The 22,797-nt window shown below is 39.2% G+C and overlaps 2 protein-coding genes across 4 annotated transcripts; both read left to right on the forward strand.

Moving 5' to 3' along the window:
* The first annotated feature begins 4,870 nt into the window (after positions 1 to 4,870).
* Positions 4,871 to 5,839, forward strand: LOC133711876 (plant UBX domain-containing protein 7-like). Its single transcript, XM_062137957.1, has 2 exons — positions 4,871 to 5,256; positions 5,663 to 5,839. Exons 1-2 carry the CDS (start codon positions 5,071 to 5,073, stop codon positions 5,837 to 5,839), a joined length of 363 nt encoding a protein of 120 aa, XP_061993941.1. The 5' UTR covers positions 4,871 to 5,070.
* A 10,736-nt stretch (positions 5,840 to 16,575) lies between these two features.
* LOC133709229 (UPF0481 protein At3g47200-like) lies at positions 16,576 to 18,605 on the forward strand. 3 transcript variants are annotated; one of them, XM_062134890.1, is made up of 2 exons: positions 16,576 to 16,733; positions 16,881 to 18,605. In XM_062134890.1, exon 2 carries the CDS (start codon positions 16,933 to 16,935, stop codon positions 18,400 to 18,402), a length of 1,470 nt encoding a protein of 489 aa, XP_061990874.1. In that variant the 5' UTR covers positions 16,576 to 16,733; positions 16,881 to 16,932; the 3' UTR covers positions 18,403 to 18,605. The 3 variants fall into 3 exon arrangements, with proteins under 3 accessions (XP_061990874.1, XP_061990876.1, XP_061990875.1); XM_062134892.1 differs by having other exon boundaries at positions 16,580 to 16,733; positions 16,890 to 18,605; XM_062134891.1 differs by having other exon boundaries at positions 16,585 to 16,775.
* The last annotated feature ends 4,192 nt before the right edge of the window (positions 18,606 to 22,797 follow it).

Below are 22,797 nucleotides of genomic sequence, written 5' to 3' on the forward strand. Positions count from 1 at the left end.
TTCAAATCTCGAAACCTCGAGTTCATTATTACAATTCACTCTCACAAGAAATATTGTAAAGCTCTAAGTGAGCATAACACACCTCACCGGCTCACAAAGCAATTCAGATTGACACAATTGCAGCTACTCTACGCAGCTCGATCTCCGTCCTGATTCTCTTGACCTGTAGGATTACCCGCTACACAATTTGAATAGTGTACCGGGATTGCAACAACACAAACCCGGTAAGCTTTTGACAGCCCGTATGAGTAAACAAGGAATTGCACGACTTTAAAGAACAAATCAATTTAAGTGATTCTTAGTATAAAAATTGAAGTGCACAACGTCACTTCAAACATCAATCAACTCACATCTCACCATGACCATCCAAACAACTAAACTTTCCCTTTCCAATATATACTCAAGGGTATATGATAGTTATAAAAACCCCTCCACGCAGCATGTCATACTCAAAGACACATAAAAACTTGAGGTTATCCCTCAAATAGTATGATGGCAGACAGACTAGAGCTCTAACTGAATCGTAACCTGTCACCTTGGCCAAGGTTCAATCTTACGATAATACGTGTCATAATCATCGACACACGATGAAGACACCTGCCACTATCATCGACGCACGATGAAAACACTTGCCACAATCATCGACACACGATGAAAATACTTGGCACTTTCATCGACACACGATGAGAACACTTGCCACAATCATCGACACACGATGAAAATACTGGGCACTTTCATCGACACACGATGAGAACACTTGCCACAATCATCGACACACGATGAGAATACTTGGCACCATCATCGACACACGATGAGAACACTTGACACTAACATATAATTTGTCTACACATTTCAACTATCGCACTTTACTCAACTACTCTTTATCATGAACAACTCAATACATCACACAATGTCATAACTTTCAATATATATTTCACGTAAATATATATATATATATATACGTAATCACCTACACAAGAGTGACTACTAATACCATCTATAGTTCACATGCAATAAAAACAAGAAATTCATTTTTATACTTAAATTCATTTTCCTTACCTGTGAGTAGTAGCCCTATGAACCGTAGTCGATCAAGTTCATATTATTTCAAAACAAATCTTTATTTTCTTAAAACAATTTTCCACACCTTTATAATTCAATATAAATCACTAAATTTCGGTTCATGAAGGAACCATGTGCGATTTTACTCACCTCTAATCCAGCTGCATCTTCTTAACAGCTCAACAACAATTTCACAAATTGTCCGCCAAATCGATCCGTCAATCACCTAATCCAGCACGATCTTAACTTAGCAATTTATTCAAAAACCACACAAATACAACAATCTAACGGTTGGATTCTAAATTAATGATGATCCAACGGTCGGATCGAAATTACGCGATGATCTAACGGTCAGATCCTCACGGATTGCCCTTAGGATCATCCTCCAAAATTATCACGAAGATCCAACGGTCGGATCTTCCTGAATCATCCTTACAAACATCTCCACAAATTTATACGAAAATCCGACGGACGGATTCTCACGAATCGCCTCCCTAATCACTGTTTTGCATTTATACGAAGATCCAACGGTCGGATCTTCGCCCATGACCACACAAAGTCACTGGGACAGTCATAAGATCATCATATCAAAACTACAAGTCCATCTGACGGTCCTAACTTCACATATCACAAATCTAACGATCGAAATCGATCGAAACTTAAAAATTCATAACTTAATCATACGATATCCAAAAATTGCATATAATATATCAAGATGATCGTATTGAAATATAGAATCTAAAAATGCACAGAAACTATATTTTTGACCCCCGGAGGTGGCCGGAAAGGGCCGCCGGAATTAGTGGCAGAGCCGCCGCCGACCACCGCCAATGGTGTCGGGGCTGGGCTGCTCCTCTTCCTCTCATCATGCTTAACAACTTTCATAACTACCATGTAAGCTGAAAATGACCGGAAGTGGTTGAAATTACCTAAAACAGTCGAGGTGGCCGGAAAATTTCCAGAATCCGGTGAAATTTGCAGAATCCGGCAAGGCTTGATTTCGACGTCAAAACTTCAATTTCAGGCTTCGATCCCTTCTAGAGAGTTGTTAAGAAACTCAAGGTGAACTCATTGGTTCAAGAATCACAGAAAAATATGGTCTGTAGCTCGAGATATACCGATCGAAAGCTTCGGTGGTCGGAAAAATTCCAGAATCCGGCGAGCTTGAGTTTCGACGTAAAAAATTCAACGAAACGCTTCGATTCCTTCTGGAGAGTTGTTAAGAACTTCAAGACGAACTCACTAAGCCAAGAATCACATAAAGAGGTGGTCTGTAACTCGAGATACACGGATCGAAGGGTTGTTTGTCGATCTAAACCAGTCGAGCTCCGATGAACGTGAAATCGTTCTACCCAGGTCTGGTCCTTCTTGGTGCTTGTTCAGAAAGTTGAGGCGAGCTCGTGGATGAAGTTTGGTGAGGATTGATGGCCGGTAGCTTGAGATATCAAGCTTGGAACCAAAATGAGCTCAAACCGGCCTCGTGTTCCACCGTCGTGTACGGTTCAAGAGCCGGCGAAAGGCTACCACCGGCAGCTGCGCAAGGAAGAAGCGAAGGCGTGGGACGTGGTCTAGGGTCGATCGATGGCCTATGGAGCGAGAACGAGCTTGGAGAAGTTTGCTCTGTTCTTGGATTCGTTTCGGCCGAGAGAGAGAATGATTTCGGATGATTATTTTCTCTTTCTTCAATTATGCTATGGCGTGGTCAATGGCAAAAGAACGGGGCACACCGAATTATGAGTAATCATGAAAGGTAAAGTATTGCAATCATGAAAAGTAAAGCACCGGTAATCATAGTTAATCATGCTTTGCTTTGATTAAAAATCGCAGTTATTACAGGTGATCTCCTGAACTAAACTTTCGATGCAGGGATTACTAATTGTTACCTAGTGTCATTATATGTTTGGTTGTGTTTTGTGGAGTTAAACGTTGTTGCTTTAATTTATCTCACAAGTTGAGAAATTATAAGCATGAGTGATGTGAGTCACTTTATTTGAGTTTACTCATACGGGCTTAAAAAGCTTACCGGGTTTGTTTTGTTCATTCCCGGTGCACTATTCCATGGTGTAGCGGTTGTTCCTGCAGGTCAGGATCACCAGGGCTGAGATCGAGGCGAGGAGTACTGGCAGCGCTAGGTTCATAGCCCATTTTTGTTAGCGTACTGCTATTTTTGGTATGCTCCTAGTGAGCATTTACATTGTATATTTAGTTATCTCGAGTTTTGTAAACATTTGTTGTTGTTACACAGAATTATTTGAAAAAGTTTCTAGTAATTTTTAAGAGTTGGTTTAATTATCGCGTTTCGGATTTGAATTTAATTATTCAAAATTCGGGGCGTGACATATCCAATATGGTATTTCATTGTATGAACCATACGACATTTGAGACGAAGCAAAAAGGGAATCATGTTGTAGTTGGAGCATTCAACTTTGTAGCAAATAAAAGAAAAAATGTTTTTTGTTGTATTCAACTTCTTTGCAAAAAAAAAAAATCAAAATTTCATATTTTCTTTATGAAAGTATGAAGTAAAAAATTCATTGTTGGTGAAATACAAATTTCACATAAACTTCAGAGAAATTTTGGACAAATTTTTTTTTTTTTTTTTAAATATATTTTGTGTGTGTAGATATTTCAGAAATTAGGAATTTCGCGGAAAGATACGGAAAATTTCAGGAAACTCCTGACGGAAATGATATAGCATATGAATTTCGTTTCAGTACTTCAAAATTATGGAAATTTCAATGAAAATTTCAGCAGTTTTGGAGAAATTTGAAACCTTGCCAATAGGGCAATATATAACGAATACAGTGTCTCATTCAAGTACTTAAAGTTCAAAGCAAAATAGAGTACCACTTTCTGTATAATTGAATCCTTTTCATTATGTAATTGCTTAATAAGTTAATAGTACCCTCTAAGGTAGCCTGGATAACAAAGTAACACAAGGTTAAAAACAATTAAAATGTAACACCTGTTTAATAAAAAATGATATTCAGTAGAGACCAAATATAAATGAAAAAGAAAAATTCACCATCAGTTCCTAAACTTTGGTGGCAAAGTTAATTTGATATTCACACTCACAACTCTATCAATGCAATACCTGAAGTCATATTTTGAAATCGACGACATGCCTCCATCTAATTTCCATGACGGCTCTGTTAAAAAATTGAAGTGACACTACTAGAATAATGTCATTAGACATCGCCACTATTAAATCGGTCAGGATTGCACCTGATGTTAAAAACCGTGCTAACAACAGTTTGTAAAAAAACCGATTTCTATTGTTATTATAGACATCAGTCACCAACTGAAACGATGAGAAAAGTTTCGTTGGAAAAATTTTAAAAAACGCGGAGGGACTAAGTTTAAAAATTTTGAGAACGCGGGGACCAATTATCATCGAATGCCACTTGTGCAATAGTAGTAATGGAGTCTGTGAGAATGTGTACACTGTATAGTTATGTAACTAATTATTGATTTGTTGTAATTATAATACTGCAAGAGTTTGTTGCCATGTTTCTGATACTTTCAGGAACCTGCTTTTTTCTTTTTCTTTTTTGCTGTAGTTTTGAAATAGTATTCCTTTTGTCTTCTTTAAGATTCTTTGGTAAACTTAAAGGGACTATTAATGGTTATGTGCATGTCCTTATTATAACTGAATACACATTTTAGCTTTGTTTGCTGAATTCAGATATTATATGTTTTCTTTGCCTAGATCATATAATGTTATTTTCATTCATTTACCTGCTTTAGCTCTTGTAGATGTGCAATTCATTTAATTTGTTGTTGTCTCCCCCACACCCCCACTATTTTTTTAAAGTCATTGTTCTGCGTTTCTGGCATGTAATCCCACCTATCATGTAGTTGGAAGCCAGCGGGCATTCATTTTTTTTAATTTTTTTTTCCCATCTTATTCATTATAAACCTTGTCTTTGGCCTGCTTGATCATCTTTTCTTATAAGCTACAATGTTTGGCGTATTTTTCTGTTAAGGTTGCTTTCATCTACATCACCAATGACAAGACTTCCAGTAAGCGAATCGGGTGTGATTGCATTCCGCAAATTTAATGAGGAATTGAAACATCCTGGAGTATGGGAATCAAATGAAGGTGCTACATCCGCGACAGATAGCTCTCGAGATAATCTCGCTTCCTTGTATCGTCCTCCCTTTCAGCTACTGTTCCAGGGTTTTTTTGAAAAGGTATGGTATTTTGACGTTATCTTCCTTGCTTTGTAGTTTGTGCACTGCAAAAGTTGTATGGGTATCATCAGTATTTTGATGTTATAGGTTGTTGGATTAGGCTTAGTGGGGTTAACCTCTCTTTTTTGTTTTGTTTTTTTTTGTTTTTTTTTGTGTTATCCTTTGATGTAGTGATATATGGTTGATTCTGATTGTAATCTAGAGGCTGTAAGTCTGTAGCTATTAATTGAATATCTTTACGGAACTTTGTTTCTTTCCTACCAAAGTCTAAGCAGATAAGATCAGAATACGAGTGATACATTTGGAAATGAAAGCTTTCATAGTTCACCTAGTGGCATTTGAGTGGTATAATCACCATGCAGACTTTCATACTTATTAAGTAAGATTTTGTTTTTAACTAATGCAGGCAAAGAGTGCTACTTCCGTCCAGGACAAATGGCTCATGGTGAACTTGCAATCCAATTCGGAGTTTAGCTCCCATATGGTAGTATTTTTGCTGTGGTCTTTTTATTTTAGGTTTATTATTATTTTTGTTTTCTACTTGACTCACTTTTGGTGCATATGTCTTTACTTTGTGAATTGAAGGTATGCTGCCAGTATTGAATGTGAATTGAAGGTTTTCAAGAAGGAGTGGTTTGAAGGCAAGGACTGTCTTGACATTGGCTGCTATTCTGGGGTCATCACTATACAAATCGGTAGTTATTCTTGCTTATAATGATCGTCATTGTGTGTTATGAGTTTATTAGCTATGGTTTATTGTAATTTTCCTCATTCTTCTAATCAAATGGAAAGAAGAGCATCAATCTAGGTATTTGATTGTCCATTCTGTTTTTTTTTTCCTTCTGAATTCTCATGCATTGGTTTGTTGCTTTTGTTATAGTGGTTTGATGCTGTTCTTTGGTTTTCATTGTAGTGGTTTGATGCTGTTCTGCATCTACCTGGGAGGAGTACTGCTGTCGTCTTTGAGTTTTGGATAATAGGATTTTGAATAGGGACAAGCAGAGAGGATATTTAGTTTTTGGGGTAAGTTGAGGATTTTGGTGTTGTTTATTTTGATGTTTACGTTATCTCATCACATGCACATACCTACATACCTTGATGGAAGTAAACATAAAGGGTAATTACTAATTTGAATGTTGGCTTCTGCTCTATTCATTGTTCTTTTAGTGGTCAATAACAATCAGTTATGAACATTTGGTTTTGTTATGAACCTTGATGTTGGATATGAACAGAAAGAAAGAAGAAGAAACATGAATACTAATTGCTAGGCTTTGGATATGAACAGAAAGAAAGCTGTTGTGCTTTATGAATTCCTTGCAGCTTTGTATTTTAATTCTTGGTGCCTGTTTCTCTTCCATTGAAACTTAATGACCTCATGAACTTACATTTTTCAAATATTTCTGAGGTCGCATAACTCAATTTGGTAGTTGGCATCTCCATTTGAGTAGAAGAATAGCAATCCCAGTAAGGTAAAGATTATATATTATTTCAGTATGGAACTATGGATAAGTGAATTTTGAAGTTAATTGTTCAACTATTTGTTTGTTTTACTTTACTATGAAAAATGCGAATAGTGTCCTGCTTCTGCTTCCTTTTCTCTCTAATCAATACAAGGTAACACATGCATTCTCTTCGTTCTTATTTGACTGTCTGAGAATATATATGTAAGTTATTTCATTTTAGAATAGTAATGCTTGCTGTTAGATTACATGTACATACATTTATTAATATCAAATTAGATTACAGGTATATATATGTTTCCTTGAATTCAACATTTTTTCCTGGAGATTGACCTCATTTATTAATCCTATTATGTTATGCGGTACATGAAGGATATTATTAATGATGACACCCTTTCGTTTTCAACCAAGGTATAAGCATTGTAATTTGACAAAAACTTTGTTTTAAATATTGGTGTATCATTATGACATACATTGTTATATGTATTTGTAGTGGGCGGTAAAGGATTGGAAATGGTATACCCGACAACAACTTGGCGAGGTCCACATTGAAGTAGCCGACTACTTACAGACTCTGCTGTAGGTTCTGACTAGTTTCTTGATTTTGAGTTAGGCTAGCTTTTAATTAACTTTTTTGTAGCAATTATGAACAAACATGAATACTAATTACTAGGCTAGCCTTGTAGTATATAGGTGCATGAATTGGGGTTTTATTTTGCCCATTTTGTAAACTGTTAAGGATGATGAATGTCCGATATAATACCCCAGTTTGCAAACTGTTAATGCCCATTTTGCAATTTATAATCACAGTTCTATTTTGTGGACATCATCCTCTTTATAGAATGTGATGTCTAGATATAAAGTTGAATTCAGTTTTAACCATAAAAACTGATGTCCAGTAATACATATACATCAGTTCCAAAATGAAAATTGATGTTACTAAAATATACAGACATCGATTTTTTGTCAAAAACGATATACTACTGAGTGCCAGACATCAGTTCCAAAATGAAAATCGATGTTACTAAAATATCCACACATCGATTTTTTGTCAAAAACGATATATTACCGAGTTCCAGACATCAGTTCCAAAATGAAAATCGATGTTACCAAAATATGCAGACATCGATTGTTTCTCAAAAACGATATATTACCGAGTGCCAGACATCAGTTCGAAAATGCAAATCGATGTTACTAAAATATCCAGACATCGATTTTTTTTATCAAAAACGATATATTACCGAGTGCCAGACATCAGTTCCAAAACCAAAATCGATGTTACTAAACTATACACACATCGATTTTTTGTCAAAAACGATATATTACTGAGTATTAGTCATCGGTTCTTAAATCAATAACGATGTTAAAACGCAAACTTGTGTTGCATAATCTAGATTTCCTTAAGCATTAAATACAATAAAATGTGGGTTTAACAATAGTAAAACATGCAAGTTTGTTATCATTTAAACCTATTTATATCGATTTATAATAAGGAACCGATGTCTAAACGAATACTAGACATCGGCTAAAAACCAATGTCTGGATTTTCCGGATCTTTCTCATCACCCACAAAGACATCGGTCGGGTTTTTGTTTCTCATCGGTTTTTGGCCGATGTTTGGGGCCATAATTCTAGTAGTGTGACAAGCATGTGGAGACAAAAAAAAAGGTAAATGACCAATTTACCTTTTTATTTCTTTCTTTAAAAAGAAAAAAAGTTACATAAATTTCAACCATCCATCCATCCATTTTGGATTGCTCTTGACTCCTGTACTTGCTTGTTCAAGCATGGCCACATGAACCTTCACACCACTGGAGGGAGTAAAGGAGCTCTTGGATCTGTACTGATCGAAGGCCAATGCTCCAACCTGATCTAACCGTACTCGAAACCGGTGACCATTGCTTCAAATGGCAAGCCTTGGCATCACTGCCGGCTCTGAATTTGATTCTGGTGGGCTTCAAAGCGACAACTTTCGATGCAACAATGGAAGCCATTATTAGAGAATTGAAGTAATGCGAATGGAGGAGCAATCTCTTCAAGTTGACCATATCTTCCTAAGGAGCAATCTCTCTTCTTCTTCTGCTCCCCCTCCTCTTTTCTAAATCAAGCCATATTAAGGACAAATTTCTAGGTTTATTAAATCTAAACCACACTAACCACTAGAAGTTCATTGAAGATGGAGTGGACTTGACCGGAGAGTGTGTCGTCGAACCCAACCCAAACCCGAATCCCACTAAGATGCCACCAATTTTGCGATGCAACCCAAGCAGATGAGCGCGGATCTTGTCAAAGCAGCCAAGTAGTTTGATGCATTAGTTTCGACACTTCCACTGCCTGAGGGAGGCGAGGAAGCTCAGCTCAAGAGGAATGCGAAGCATCGGCTCATTTGTGTGTTTCTTCCATCACTGATGCAGTATATACAATATTTGGTTTGAAAGTGCAAGAAGAAGAGATATTGTGAGTTAGGGTGGGAGGTAGTGTTGGGAGTTGCAGAGGGTTGTGAAACAGAAGAAGAAGAAGAAGAAGAAGAAGAAGAAGAAGAAGAAGGAAAATGGGAGTTGGGAGAGTGAGAGAGAGAGAGTTTTAGAACTCGAACCCGATTTCACCCTAAAACCGGAAACGGGCCTGCGGGACCCATCTTAGGTAAAGTTTTACAAAAAAATTGGCTGAATTTCCCTTAAAAGTGAACTTCCCAATTAACAAACCCGGACATAAAACTTAAACCAACATTATAACAACAACTTATACATTTCAAGTATATTACATTCTGGATAGTAATTCATCTTAGTACAACCACAACATCCATATTCTCAAGTACTTAACATTCTCCCAGCTTAGGTTTGGTTATCAGAGCAATTCTATAAAATTAAGCCGATATAATACAGGAGTAGGTTAAGTAAAAACCTACAATCAAAACAAAAGTGGTGGATCCTATAACTCAACGCATTTACGCTCGACCTCGACAAATCTGAAATCTGAGAAGTTGAAGAACCGAAAAGCCCAGGAAAAAGCATTTAAAAACTGTTAGAGTGAGTGGACGAAAATAAAGGAACTAACTAAGAAATTAAAATAAGGTGAATGCTTTCCCATTTTTTTATCTTTAAATCCGACATGCAATACAATTAAATAATCATTTAAATTCATCGTTTCTAAAGTCAACAACTCAAGTACAAAAACATTTGATTACTAGAAGGTACTGCCGACTAGTCATCTCATGTCATCTGGAGGGTATTGTCGACTAGATAATGCATCGAAGGGTACTGCCGACCGAAATCTAGGAGGCGGTGGTTAGAGGGTATTGCGACTAACTACCCTAACCACATATAGTTAGAGGGTACTGCGACTAACTACCTCATGCCATCTGGAGGGTACTACCGACTAGATGACGCAATGGAGGGTATTGCTGACCGAAATTTATATTCTAGAGGCTACTGCCGACCATTATATTTTCTGGAGAGTACTGCTGACCAGACTATTACTTGTAGGGTACTACCGACCAGGTAATGCATGCATGCAACAACACAACATATACAAATGCCTCCTAATCATGTCATGCTAAAAAAACTCAATTTTTCGATAAACGATAAAATCATAATGATTCAAATATATTAAATCTTGAAATAAATTCATGCTCGAAAATCAGTACTGCATACATAATTTTATTAAAATCAAATGTCCACTCACTGGCAAGCTTCACAACTATGCCCGCTGCTTGTTGGGATCTTCCTCACTCAAGGGCTCACTATGTACTGTACAAGTTGGCAGCGTATAAATAATTAAAGGAACAAATTTAAAATCGATAAATACTTTAAAAATTAATAAACCCAATTCACTTATAATTTCCCCTAAACCCGGCTTTTGCAATTTAGGAACCTTAATACCCGTAATTCAAGATTCTCATCTATTTAACATTTCCCAATCCTCTTTTCACATTCTCCAATCCTCTAAAGATAACAACCAAACTCAAATTCACAACATGAAAATAAATAACTAATAGTCTCATTATTAACACTCTCCGATCAATATCTAAAAATTCGAATCTTGTACAATAAAGTTATGACGCCCCGAACCAAGTGGAGGTGAGATTTGGTACCTAACGCCTAATTCGAAGTGTCAACGATAGAAAAGTAAAACCAAAATAAAAACAATACCAAATACATTTTCAAAAATCGTCAAAATGTAACATTTGAAATAACAAAACTCAATTAAAGAGAAATTACATCTCGCTCTCGAATCTAACTCGCTCTTGTCTTCTGTAATCCTTTTTGATTCTCGCAAACAGAAGTAACGTCTTGTTTAGTCTTCTCGGTAAAAGTGCCAAAACACCCTAAACAAAGTAAAATCTATAGGAGTGAGCATTCGCTCAGTAGGGCCAAACCTCTTTAGGTTATTCTTAACTACGTTACACAAACAAGTTATCAACCAATTCTTTATTAACAATAATAAATGATGCATGTATGTCAAATGAACTTCACTTAAGTACCCGTTAGTCCATATATTATAAACAAGAGAGCCTACACGTCCCATACCGTGCATTTTACCTACCGGGGGTGGCCCTAGATGTTTCAAACATATGATCTAACAACGTATCACAACCAATAAGAACTTAATCCACATATCCCTTTTGTTAGTCATCTTGTTTGCTCATGATCTTCAGACCGGAAACCCGATGAGATTTTTTTATCAACACTCTTGGTTGAAAATGCATACTTTCCCTTAATGTGCACTTGTGGGCTGAACATAGATCCTGAACACCTCATGACGTCAAACTCAACTACACAAAAAGATTCATTTCTTTTCAATCTCATTTCGATCTCAACATCGATCTCTCACATATTTCCATATACACCACTTTCAAATACATACTCTTAATTCCTCTCTATGCATTATGTATGCCAATTTGAATACCAAAACTCGTAATATGATAACGAGCACATGCTTTTAGAGAAACCGATAACATTTTAACAAGTAACTAATCGACTATACAAAGCGATAACATCCGAGAGTTAAGTCAAGCAATGACACACAATTCACCGATTTCCATTATAATTCTATTTAACATTTTAAATAGAAAAGGTTCCCTGAGAGACCCTACCTGGAATCCAAGCTTTACTTTAGATGGTGCTCAAAGTTTATAACACTGCGACTCGCATTTCGAAATCTATATCTTTCTGCTTTTAGGACTGCTAATAATCATTCAATCCTTGAATCGAATCCTTATTCAATTGCAGTCACCGAAGTACTTCAATTAATACGATTAATTAGTTTGAAATAGAAAGCGTTCAAATCCTCAAATTACTAACACCCAAATCCTTAAAAATTTAATATATCAAAATAATCGTCATTTAGAACTATATTCATTACCAACTTCTTCATAACCTCGATACGCTCCGTCAACTATCCACAAAGTATCGTGCTTCAAAATGTGATGCTTCCCATTGCTCGTAAGGATTGCTAGTAATCTTTCGATACTCATGTCGAAAAGTAATTATTTTCTCCTTGTCGATTACTCTGGACACCCAATACTGAATAAAGATATGTACTGTTTTCATACTCTCTGGACAACTCTGTTTAACCTTCCGATCACCCAACTTCTCCGTGTTCAATATTTCAAATTTCATTCAATCATAATCACTTCAATTTGTTCCTTTGGACTGCATCAAGGTCGGAAATCAACAAAGGAAGACCAAACAAATCAATAACAACATAGTTCCAATAATACTAGAACAACAGTACAAGAGCACAACACCAACACTACTTCAATTGCTCTAGAATTCCATTTAAATCTTCAATTACAGTTAATTAGGCTACCAGTGAACCAAGTGACGATCAAAACCATTAGAAACGGCCAAAAAGACCAAATCACCACCGTGCACGGTAGCCATACACGGTGGCCAACGTGCCCAAAATATCAAAATCTTCAAATCTCAACCAAATTCAATTTCAATTATACCGAGAGGTAGAGCTCGACAAGTACACCAACTTTGATACTTGAGTTGAAACCAAAGGTCGCCGAAAAAGATGGAAACTCGCCGGAAAACTCAAACATCTTAATTATCCTCTTTGATTCTCTCTCTTGGCTCATCATCTCAGCAAACCAACACCATAGAAACGTTGCTGACGTCGAGAGGAAGCTTCTGATATAGGTCCGACACCACGAGTCGGCCAGAATCAGAGAAGTTTCCCGCGAACCCGAGAAACTTTCAGGCTTCTCCCGAGATCCAATTCGCGACGCCGATATGACGTCGTCAGGTGGCCAGAAACTGGAGAATAGGTCAGGTTGTGTCACCGAAAAGAAACGGGTCGAGACCGAGTCTATCTGGGTTGTGATCTCCTGCTTCTCGAGCTGATCCAACTTATATATAGTCAAATCTGACGGCTGAGATCAAACGGTAATTAAAATGGACGCTCCAGATTAAACTGCCTCTAATTTCTATTTTTAATTATATTTTTGGATAATACCAACTTCAAAAAAAAAATATCTCGGGTGTTTGAAAAATCATCCGAAAATTCTTGCGAACTCGTAACGACTTCTAATTTAATCCTACAGCTCGAAAGATAAAATTATGACAAACCAAAATTTTGAATAATTTTTTTAAGCTATAAATAGTTTAAAACCAATAGAAACTCAACTAAAAATAGCTTGAAAATTAATTTTCGTTTCAGAAAAAAGAAACCGAAATTCTAAGATCTCACAGAAGTGTGGCACCCAAAATCACTAACTAAAATTTTTAAATCAAAATAAAGGTTTTAACACTACTGCACGCGCCACCACCAATGGCGAGGTGTGGGCTTCACGGGCCACATTACCAAAGTCCAATTCCGGCCACACCGCCTACATCAAATTAATCCCCACAACATGTTCAACAACTTTTATACTTGCAACAACAACCAATTCAAAATAGGTTGGCCGGAAAACTACCCGAAAGAAATCCGGTGAAATCCCAACTGCACTAGTTCGATTCTCCCTCCTCCGGTCAAACTGAGCTGCAAGATGGTTAGCAAGATGATTAGAGCCACCTAAGCATCAAAACCCACCAAGATTCCCTACTAGAAAATACCGGAAATCATAAATCCATTCGAAAATCCGGCGAGGCACCGAACTGAACAATCTTTCTTCTATACTCTTGATTCGAAGCTTTTCAACTAAGGATACTTACATCGGTTGAAAGAGGAGGAAGAAAGGGTCAATTTGCTGCCGGCGACGAGCTCAGAGGTAGTCCGACGACTGAAAAATCGTGGGATCCAGTTTCCAAGTCAAACTGAAATCTGGGTCGCGGATTAGGTTTCGATTCTTGGGGATGGAATGGCTCTTCTAGCTTTCCAAAAATAGTAACCCCCTTATATGCACAAAGGCTGAAAATAGTAACTCAGGTTTTTGGTCATAACTTTTCCGTACGAACTCTGATTCGGGCAAACTTCGTGTCACTAAACTTGGTTTAACGTATTCCACAAGAAATTTTTCTAAATTGTTAGGTCAAAGAAAAGGTCAACTCTACGTCCTCTAAACTGTAAAACAGAACCCCAAGAAGTAAAATTATCTTTTACTAACAGTAAACGAATAATAGGTTAAATCATGGTACGGGGTATAACACAGAGAGAGAGAGAGCATCTCTCTCTGAGCTCTGTTCATGCTTCATGCTTCGTCTTTTCTTTTTAATTAGTTAGTAGTGAAAGACTATTCTACCCTTGATAAAAATATCACATGCGTGATACGTGTTTTGCCACATCAGTTTTTTAACGGAGCCGTTACGAAAATTGGACGAAGACGTGTCATGCATTGATATCAAAATAAAACTTCAGGTATTAGTGTATCATATTGGTAGAGTTGGGATTCTGGGTAATAAATTGGCCTTGACACCAAAGTGTGGGCACTGATGGTGAAACTTTTTCTAAATAAAAAGAAAAAAAATCAATTTTCCAAATCAGTTTAGGGAATAATCAAAATGTATTTTCTTTTGTCTTTCTTTGCAGAAGGTTTCGACTTCTAGGTTTTCATGTTACGATCAATGATACTACCAAGTTGACATTGATCCAAACCCCGCTTAACGCTACGCCTTTGATTCCAAGACCAAGCACAGAAACATGAAGATAGTTGATGGGAATGTGGAGGAGAGTGATCAAAGTTGCACATGTTAGAGGCACCGTTATGGATTGAGTTCGGAGATAGATCGATATTCACATAGTGCAAACAGTAATATAGTTTATGAAAATTTTGATGCAACATAGCAAAACCGAAAGAGATCCAAGTCCAACCGATTGTCTAGTAGTCTAATATAACACACTAGCACTAACCTTTCAGGCCATAACAAGTTAACCGAAAAGGCTACAATTATAAAAGAGTAATCATGAACATATATATAACAAAAAGGGAGCTTCTATTCATACCTCCAAAATTAGTATTTGGACCTCTCTCTTTTTCCAAGTAATAGTTGACTTTGTCAACTCATGTCAAATTACCAATAAGGACATAAAAGAGGGGAGGGAAAAAAAAAAAAAGGCCTCTTCTTATCTCTAGTAGTTTTCAACTTGGAGAAAACCTTCTCCTCCAACATAAACTCTAAAATCACTGACCATTGTATCGCACCAATGTCTAACTCTGGTTTCTCGATTAGTACTACTAAAACCTAGAAGCATCCACTTGAGAAAATTGAAATTTTGGTTCTGCATCTTGATAACATGGTATGATGTTCTCCATTAGTACTACTGTACTCAAAACTAGAAGCATCCACTTCATAAACTTGGAATTTTGGTTCTTGGTTTGATTAAATGGTTTGATTTGGCACCATGTTTTTTTGTGCAGGCCATTGGGAAGAATGATTAGTATTTGTCCTTAGAGAGTCCAGGACCTAATTGTGTTTGATCTTACTTTGAATGACCTTTTATTTAATTACTCTTCTATAATTGTGGGCTTTTCGATTAACTTGGTATGGCCTGAAAGGTTGGTGCTATTATGCTATCTAACTATCTGATTGTTGGATTTCTTTGTTTCCACTTTAATTCTCTTGTACTATAGTTTCATAGAGATGGTAGACTTTTGTTTTGTTTTGTTTTTTTTTTTTGTAATACAATAGCAGTACACAGAGGCCAGAATGTCAGAAAGAGAAAAACAAAGCAAGAAAGCATAACAGTAACATAAACCAAACTGAAACAAAAGTCAAACTATGATAGTTAGAATTTTGGAAGAAAGACTAAAAAATACGTATGGATGAAAGAAACAAAATAGAAGCGACAAAATTATGTGAAAGAAAGAGACTACCACCTGGAGATTTTTTTTTTTTCAAAGGTAAAATAGGATCGTGAATTGTTCAAAATTTGAAGGAGGCCCGCTACCGATTTTGGAGGTATGAATAGAATCTAGAAAAGAAAAAGAAAAAAAAAGATTTTTATTGATTTTATTAGACGATGAACATTTTGGGAAAATTAGGGAGGTGTTGATAGCATATTGGTATTTTGTAAAAATAAGTTGGAGGGTCTATTAAGTGGGGAGGTCTAAATACCAATTTTAGAGGTATGAATAGAAGCTCCCTAACAAAAATTAAGCTCCAAAAGAAGAAATAGAGGACCTCGTTACCTTTGTGCAATAAAGTCCGGAAGAGGATAGATTTAAAAATTGTAGAACGATAATTCTTAAGGTTGAAAATTTTAATAATATACCTCCTCATGCATTCACAAGTCTTTACCTATTTGGTGGAGCTGCCGGTCATGGAAGAGCAATTAACTCGACTATTAGAGGGTACATATTTGCTGGACTTTAAGTCACGATTTTCGAGGTCTTCGCAATTGCAATTATTTGATCAACTTTACTTTAATTATTCAGGGCCTACCTAAACGACAAATACTTACAACAACTTCCCCTGATCAGTCTAGAATTTCTAGATCCATCCATCTGTTTTTAAAGGAACTGGGTTGCCGCAAAAACAACACTAACCCAAACCAAACTTAATCAATTTCTATAGATTCCGCTTCTCACCATTGATCTACTGCAAAGTTCTCTCTCAACCCTCCCTCGGATAGGTACAATATATAGAAATGTTTTCCTTTTTCATTGCTAGCTAGGTAGGGTGTGTATATACTCATTACATGCAGTTTGTATTTTACCCTTTTCGTTTTCATTTCAAGGTAATTTGATTATATGCTCCATTAATTGCAACTTTGTTCCAGCCTTTTCAGGAGATCGAATTGATTAGTTGGGGAGTGATCATATACAGCACTCATGTCTGTAAATCATAAGAGTGGTAAAGATCATTTAGTTATCGATATTATTGACAAGAAATGCATCTTCAGAGTTCCTAACGTGCTCCGGAGACAAAACCCCGAGGCATATACACCTGACGTTGTTTCAATCGGACCTTTACATCATTATCGAGAAAAGCGAGGCAAGGAAGAGGGTAAAGGAGGCAAGGAAGACAAAGAAGACAAAGGCGAGGAAGATTTCCAACTCCTGAAACGAGTGAAAAAAAGCTATTTGAATGAAATTCTCTCACGTATGAAGAATATAACTTTGGAAGAGTTGACCACAAAAGTTACTGAGCTCTCAGATAAGAAGAATGAAGGTGGGTTTGAGGAACGAGCTCGCAACTTTTATGCAGAACCACTTGATCATATTCCTTCCAAAGACTTCATCGAGATGATGATAGTTGATGGTTGCTTCCTAGTTCAACTATTTCGGAAGTGTAAACATTCCAATCTCAGGGCCTCAGATGACCTGGTGTTCAACATGGACTGTATGTTTCATTTCCTATGCCATGACATTTTGCTCTTAGAGAATCAACTACCTTGGTTTGTTATCCACAGTTTGTATAGCCTTACCCTTGAAATATACCCTGATGAAGCCTCTCTCTCTGTTCTCATCCTTAAAGCCTTCAGCATACTACCATCACTGAAGCAAAGTTGCTCATCTTATAATAAGCATCTCCGCAAAAGCAGGTGTCATTGTGATGCTGATTATCTTCACATACTTGATCTGGTAAGAGCTTCCATAGTTATTCCATTGAAGACCATAGATGCGAGAGTAGCTAGAAAAGAATCTATGTCCGACCGAGCTGAAGAACATCAAGTGCATAAAAGGACCGTAGACAAGGCCGAGAGTAAATCTGTTCATGAAGCTATCTTTGACCCAGATCTACATCAAATACGTACCGCAACCGCTCTCTCAAAGGCAGACATTAAATTCGAAAAAGTCATAAGGGAGAGCATAATGGACATTCGATTCAGAGTGGGTGGGTGGTTCAGGAATGGGATTCTAGAGATTCCACAGCTAAACGTTGGAATGTCATCGGAAACATTATTCAGGAACCTTATTGCAATTGAGCAATGCTTCCATGGTTATTCAAACGAGATAACATCTTATGCCATCTTTATGGATAACCTCATCTCTTCAAAGGAAGATATGGAATTACTTTGCAAGGAAAAAGTAATTGGTAACTGGATGAGTGATGAAGACGGTTGTGAGTTCTTCAGCAATCTTTACAAGGACATCCCGCCCAACAAGTTCTACTATGTTGGTCTGTGCGAAAAAGTGAATGCTCGTTACAGATCGAGATGGTATACATGGTTGGCTTTACTCAAGAGTGAAAAATTTTCTAACCCCTGGAGAATTTTAGCTTTCGGGATAGGTATTATCGTTTTGACTCTCACCGCCTGGAGTCAGACAAACAACATTAGGGTTAACATGCATAAGTGAAGTTATACTACCTAGCTAGCTAGCTAGTTATTCACGATTGCCTGCGTTTCTCACTTTCTTTGTGTGTGGCTAATGTTGTTTGAGATATTTGAATGTACCTCTCATATGCCATTTTAATTACCTTGACGGTATATTTCGATGTATATGTCGTTGTACCTCTACTTGCATCTTAATTAGAATTATAATTTTCTCTTGTTTGATTATGATAACGCACTGAAAATGAATTCTATTGTTTTTTCTCTCTTTGATAAAAAGAAAAACTTTAATAAAGTGAGGAAAAGACCAACCATTCCTTTGGCTGAACGTCGGCCCTACTCCTTTGGCTGTTGGTCGTCCCGAAGATATGAAAATATATGGATTGATCTATATAAAGCTTTTGTTTAGGTCCATCTGTCAATTTCAATATTTCAATGACAACATGAACAACACGAGCACCAAGTACTGATCGAACACTTGTCTAAATGCATATATGAAAATGGTTTGAGGGATATCTATTTTGATGTATGTGTTTGACGCGGAAACCAGTTGGCTTGCAAACTGTCTCTTTTGAGCGTGTGCGTAGGCGTGCCAGCACCGTGGGGTGCAGTCGTCGGGGTAGTCCCTTGACCTGACTTCTTCTTCAAGCGTTTGTGGACGAGGAGAGCACCAACCTCGCCACAAGGTTCTTCTCTAGCCTTCCGGGAAAGGACTTTCTGCCTTACGGATAAGGACTTTGGGTGTGATCTCTTCGCGTCACCGAATCGATACTTAGTATTGTAGACTAAGCAGAGCAATCACTGGGAAGTTTGGAGAAAGCACGGGTTGCGCTAAAGCGTGACTTTAGCTTCGCTGAGTTGCGAGGGCGTTACCCTTGCTTCGCTGGAAGTAACGGTGGCGTCATAGAAGGGAAATTGATTGGAGTTTTCTATTCAATCCCTGCTACCCGACTCCAATAAGGTTTCGTTTTCCTCATGGATCATGGAATGGGTGAAGCTGTAACCCAAACCCGAGTAGGCTTATTTTTGGGCAGAAGGTATCGGCCCGCTGTGCTAAATCCACTAAAGAATCTTGCCAAAATTACTTTTGGGCTCAAACATTGCCCCCCAGGCTCCGATATCAGGCCCAAGAAAATGTAACTGATTGAAGGGGACTAAAACGACACGTCTGATGACCGAAACGATGTAATTAATGAAGGTCGCGTCTATTCGCTTGGCAAAACGTCCTTTCGTCGCATCGTTTCCCTCACAAAATCTTTTATTTAAATACCGCAGCCACTCTTAGACCTGTCACATCAGAAACCCTTCCAGTCTCCTAAACCCAGAAAAAACTATCGCTCCATACCCACTTTGCAGAAACCCAGAAATGGCTCCCCCAAAGAAGGTGATCATCGATCAGGAAGAAGAACTTACTGATAACATCGCTCGTACCTGGGGAACCAACATCGGTGCCCTCTGTCGCGTCCATACCTCCGTCTAGAGACCTCTGCTTCTCAAGCTTCCAAATCATCACGCCGGACTGGGTCCGACACCACGAGATTCCATTCCCGCTGACGCTCTTGTCCTCTACAACCTGCCCATTCGTAGACCCATTCAGGTCCTCCGGAGGACCCCCGCAGATTTCAATAGTTGGGGTGCGCAGAATCATCGGGCAAAAATAGGGCATTGGCCGTCCACAATTAGCGCAGATGAGCTTTCCTGGTATCGTGAATTAAGAGCACGAGATTTGGCTCGCTGGAACATGGCAGGTATTACCCACACTATCGATTTATGCTTTCGCCTTCCTCGCGGTGGGAATCGCTCACCACTCGCTGCCTTCCTTTGCTTTTGGCATACTGCTACCGACACTTTTGATTTTCGATTTGGCCAAATGAGTATAACATTGTTGGATATCCTCACCATTACTGGATTGCCCATCGATGGCGAGCCCTACCTACATGGCCAATTCGATTCTCATACCTTCACATCAACCATGGCCCAAACTGATCGCAGTGCTTATAGTGGTTCCTATCCGCGGTGGATGGCTTACTATCGCAAAGAGCGCAATGCGACTGGTGGTATTGTTTTTCGGGAATACTGGCTCTGCAAGTTCATATTTTGTACTTCTGCCTGTAAGCCCACTGGCGCCTGGACTCTTCTAGCAACGGCCCTCTACAACGGCCGCCGCGTGGGGTTAGGACAACCAGTGTTGGGTGCCCTCTACCGCACTCTATACCAGGCCACAATGCATCCTTTTGAGACTAGCATTTCTGGCCCCTTTTGGATTCTTGACTTCTGGATTCAAACTTACTTTCCATTCTTCCGCCGCGACGACATTCCACTGCTACCACCAGCTGATGCCCTTCTTGGTCAATGGTTTTGTCGCGAGGCGAGGTACATATCTCCACCATATTCTGAGTGTTTCTCATACTTGTACCTCCTGCACGAAATGCCCTACTGCGATCTAATACTTAATAGGAGATTCCCCGCTCCTCTTGAAAATAGGTTCCTTCCTGGGGCACCTGATTATAGCAATCGCGCGCGCTTGGCCTTTTGCCGCGCGATCTCTTGTTCAAACATTAGGCTCGCTGTTGACGAACTCAGTTATGAGCTTTATGCTCCCAACCATTTTGCTCGCCAGTTTGGTCTTATCCAATTGGTGCCATTTCCACTCTATGATGCCTGGAATTACAACACTTCTTGGCGCAGAATTGGCCCCTTAAATGGACCTCCGCCAGCACAAAGCATGCTTGTACTGGTCGATCTCCCTGACTGGGCGGATAATATCGTCCCCGTGGATGGGACCGCTAAAGATTATGATCAATGGTGGAAGGAAGTCTCTGTTAACTGCTGGAGGCAAAGAGATGACGAACTCTTCGCGGCCATCTTCGAAGAATTGAGATATCCTTACGACGCTGATACTAAAGAACTTGCTCGCTTTCATGATGATGACGCAAGATCTCCGCTACCCGAACCGGCTCCGCGACCCGCGCGAGCCCCGGGCTTGGTTCAGGCTGGAATTGTAATTCGCGAGCATCCTCCAGTGGTAATTGCCTTAGCGTGTTCGTCGTTTCCTTGATCATTTTTTACCTCCAAACTCTCCCCCTTAACTCGAAGTCTATAGCAGGGACGCGCACCGCCTTCAAGCAATCGCGTCGTGGGTGTTCCTCCGGCCACTGGCCCGGCCGCTAAACAGAAAGCAAAGCTGAGCAAGCCTGAAGTAGTGGACTCTTCCTCTGATGATGATGACCCTCAAACTGTAAGGATTCTCTTCTTAGCACGTATATTTTGGCAGCCTTCTCAAATTCTAATTTGGCTTTGTTTGAATCCTGATAGATTGCTGCTGCTTTAGCACGCAAACGTAGTCGCGCTGAATTCCAGACCGATCCATGGGCAGCAGAAGAACCAGTCGCTGATCGACTGGTAATATTCCTCTTAAAGTGAGCATTGACACTTTGTTTTGCTATGTATGATAACGTTTCTCTGCTTCAGGTTCGTCGTAGGTTTTCGAGGCAAGTTGGGGAAGGCTCCTCTGCTACCGGCGAGGGTGTGTCTGGCACGCAAGCCCAAGAAACCAATGGTGACTCTCCCTCTGCGATCAATGCTGCATGCAACTTGCAGTTGGTTGTAGTCCCGGCACAAGTCATAGATGACAGCTCGCCTGAGTTTGAAGAAGGGCTGCCGCTCCTCCATACTCCCCGCGAGCAACCAATTCTCCTTCTGGAATCAGCAGTGCCCGACTCGGGTCCAACCTCTGGTGAGACTGCCCCAACACCAACAGCAGATTCCCGCGAGCTACCAGTTGAAGAGCTACCTCTCTTAAAAAATAGTTTTATCTTTACCCTTGACTTGGTCATTCTGAAGATGTTCCTTTCTAGGGTCCAAATGTAGAAGCGGTAGTTGGAGAAATAGCGGATAAGGTTCCTGCTGAACCTGTTCCCAATGTGGTTGGTCAGGAACCTGCTCCTCATGCCCCCTAAGTCATTGAAGTTGAAGAAATAGGAGAACTTCCTGAACCAGTGCCAGAAACAGTACCTGTCGCAGAGCCTCTTGAGGCCCCTGTCGCTGAGTGACCTACTCCGTCCACTTTAGAACGGTTAGCTCGTGTGCTCGAAGTGACCCCTCTTGGGTCTTGATATTCTAATTCCTGGCGCGCCCGCGAGAGTTTTGGAGTATCTGAGAGTGCTTCTCCGCGAGGGCGCTGTCTCTCAAGACCAATTTCAAGAGGTTGACCAGCTGCTGCAGCATCTCCCGCAAGGGCTCAATGAGAGGGCGGTCGCGAACGCTCAAGCCAGGCAGACCGAAACACACTACCAGACCCTTACTCATCAAACGGACACTGCGCGTGATTTCTTGGGTGACCAAGCTGACCTCATCAGGGATCTGACGCTCGAGAAGAACCATCTGAGGTCCCAGATTCAGGCCCTTCAGTCCCGGTTGA

Source organism: Rosa rugosa, chromosome 5, assembly GCF_958449725.1.
Source record: "Rosa rugosa chromosome 5, drRosRugo1.1, whole genome shotgun sequence".
Lineage (NCBI taxonomy): Eukaryota > Viridiplantae > Streptophyta > Magnoliopsida > Rosales > Rosaceae > Rosa > Rosa rugosa.

What these genes read in the sequence shown, in the direction of transcription:
- LOC133711876 (XM_062137957.1), top strand. Translation starts at nt 5,071, where the DNA reads ATGACAAGACTTCCAGTAAGCGAATCGGGTGTGATTGCATTCCGCAAA. An exon ending in TCCAGGGTTTTTTTGAAAAG is followed by an intron (nt 5,257 to 5,662) that starts GTATGGTATTTT and finishes TAACTAATGCAG; the next exon opens with GCAAAGAGTGCTACTTCCGT.
- LOC133709229 (XM_062134890.1), top strand. Translation starts at nt 16,933, where the DNA reads ATGTCTGTAAATCATAAGAGTGGTAAAGATCATTTAGTTATCGATATT.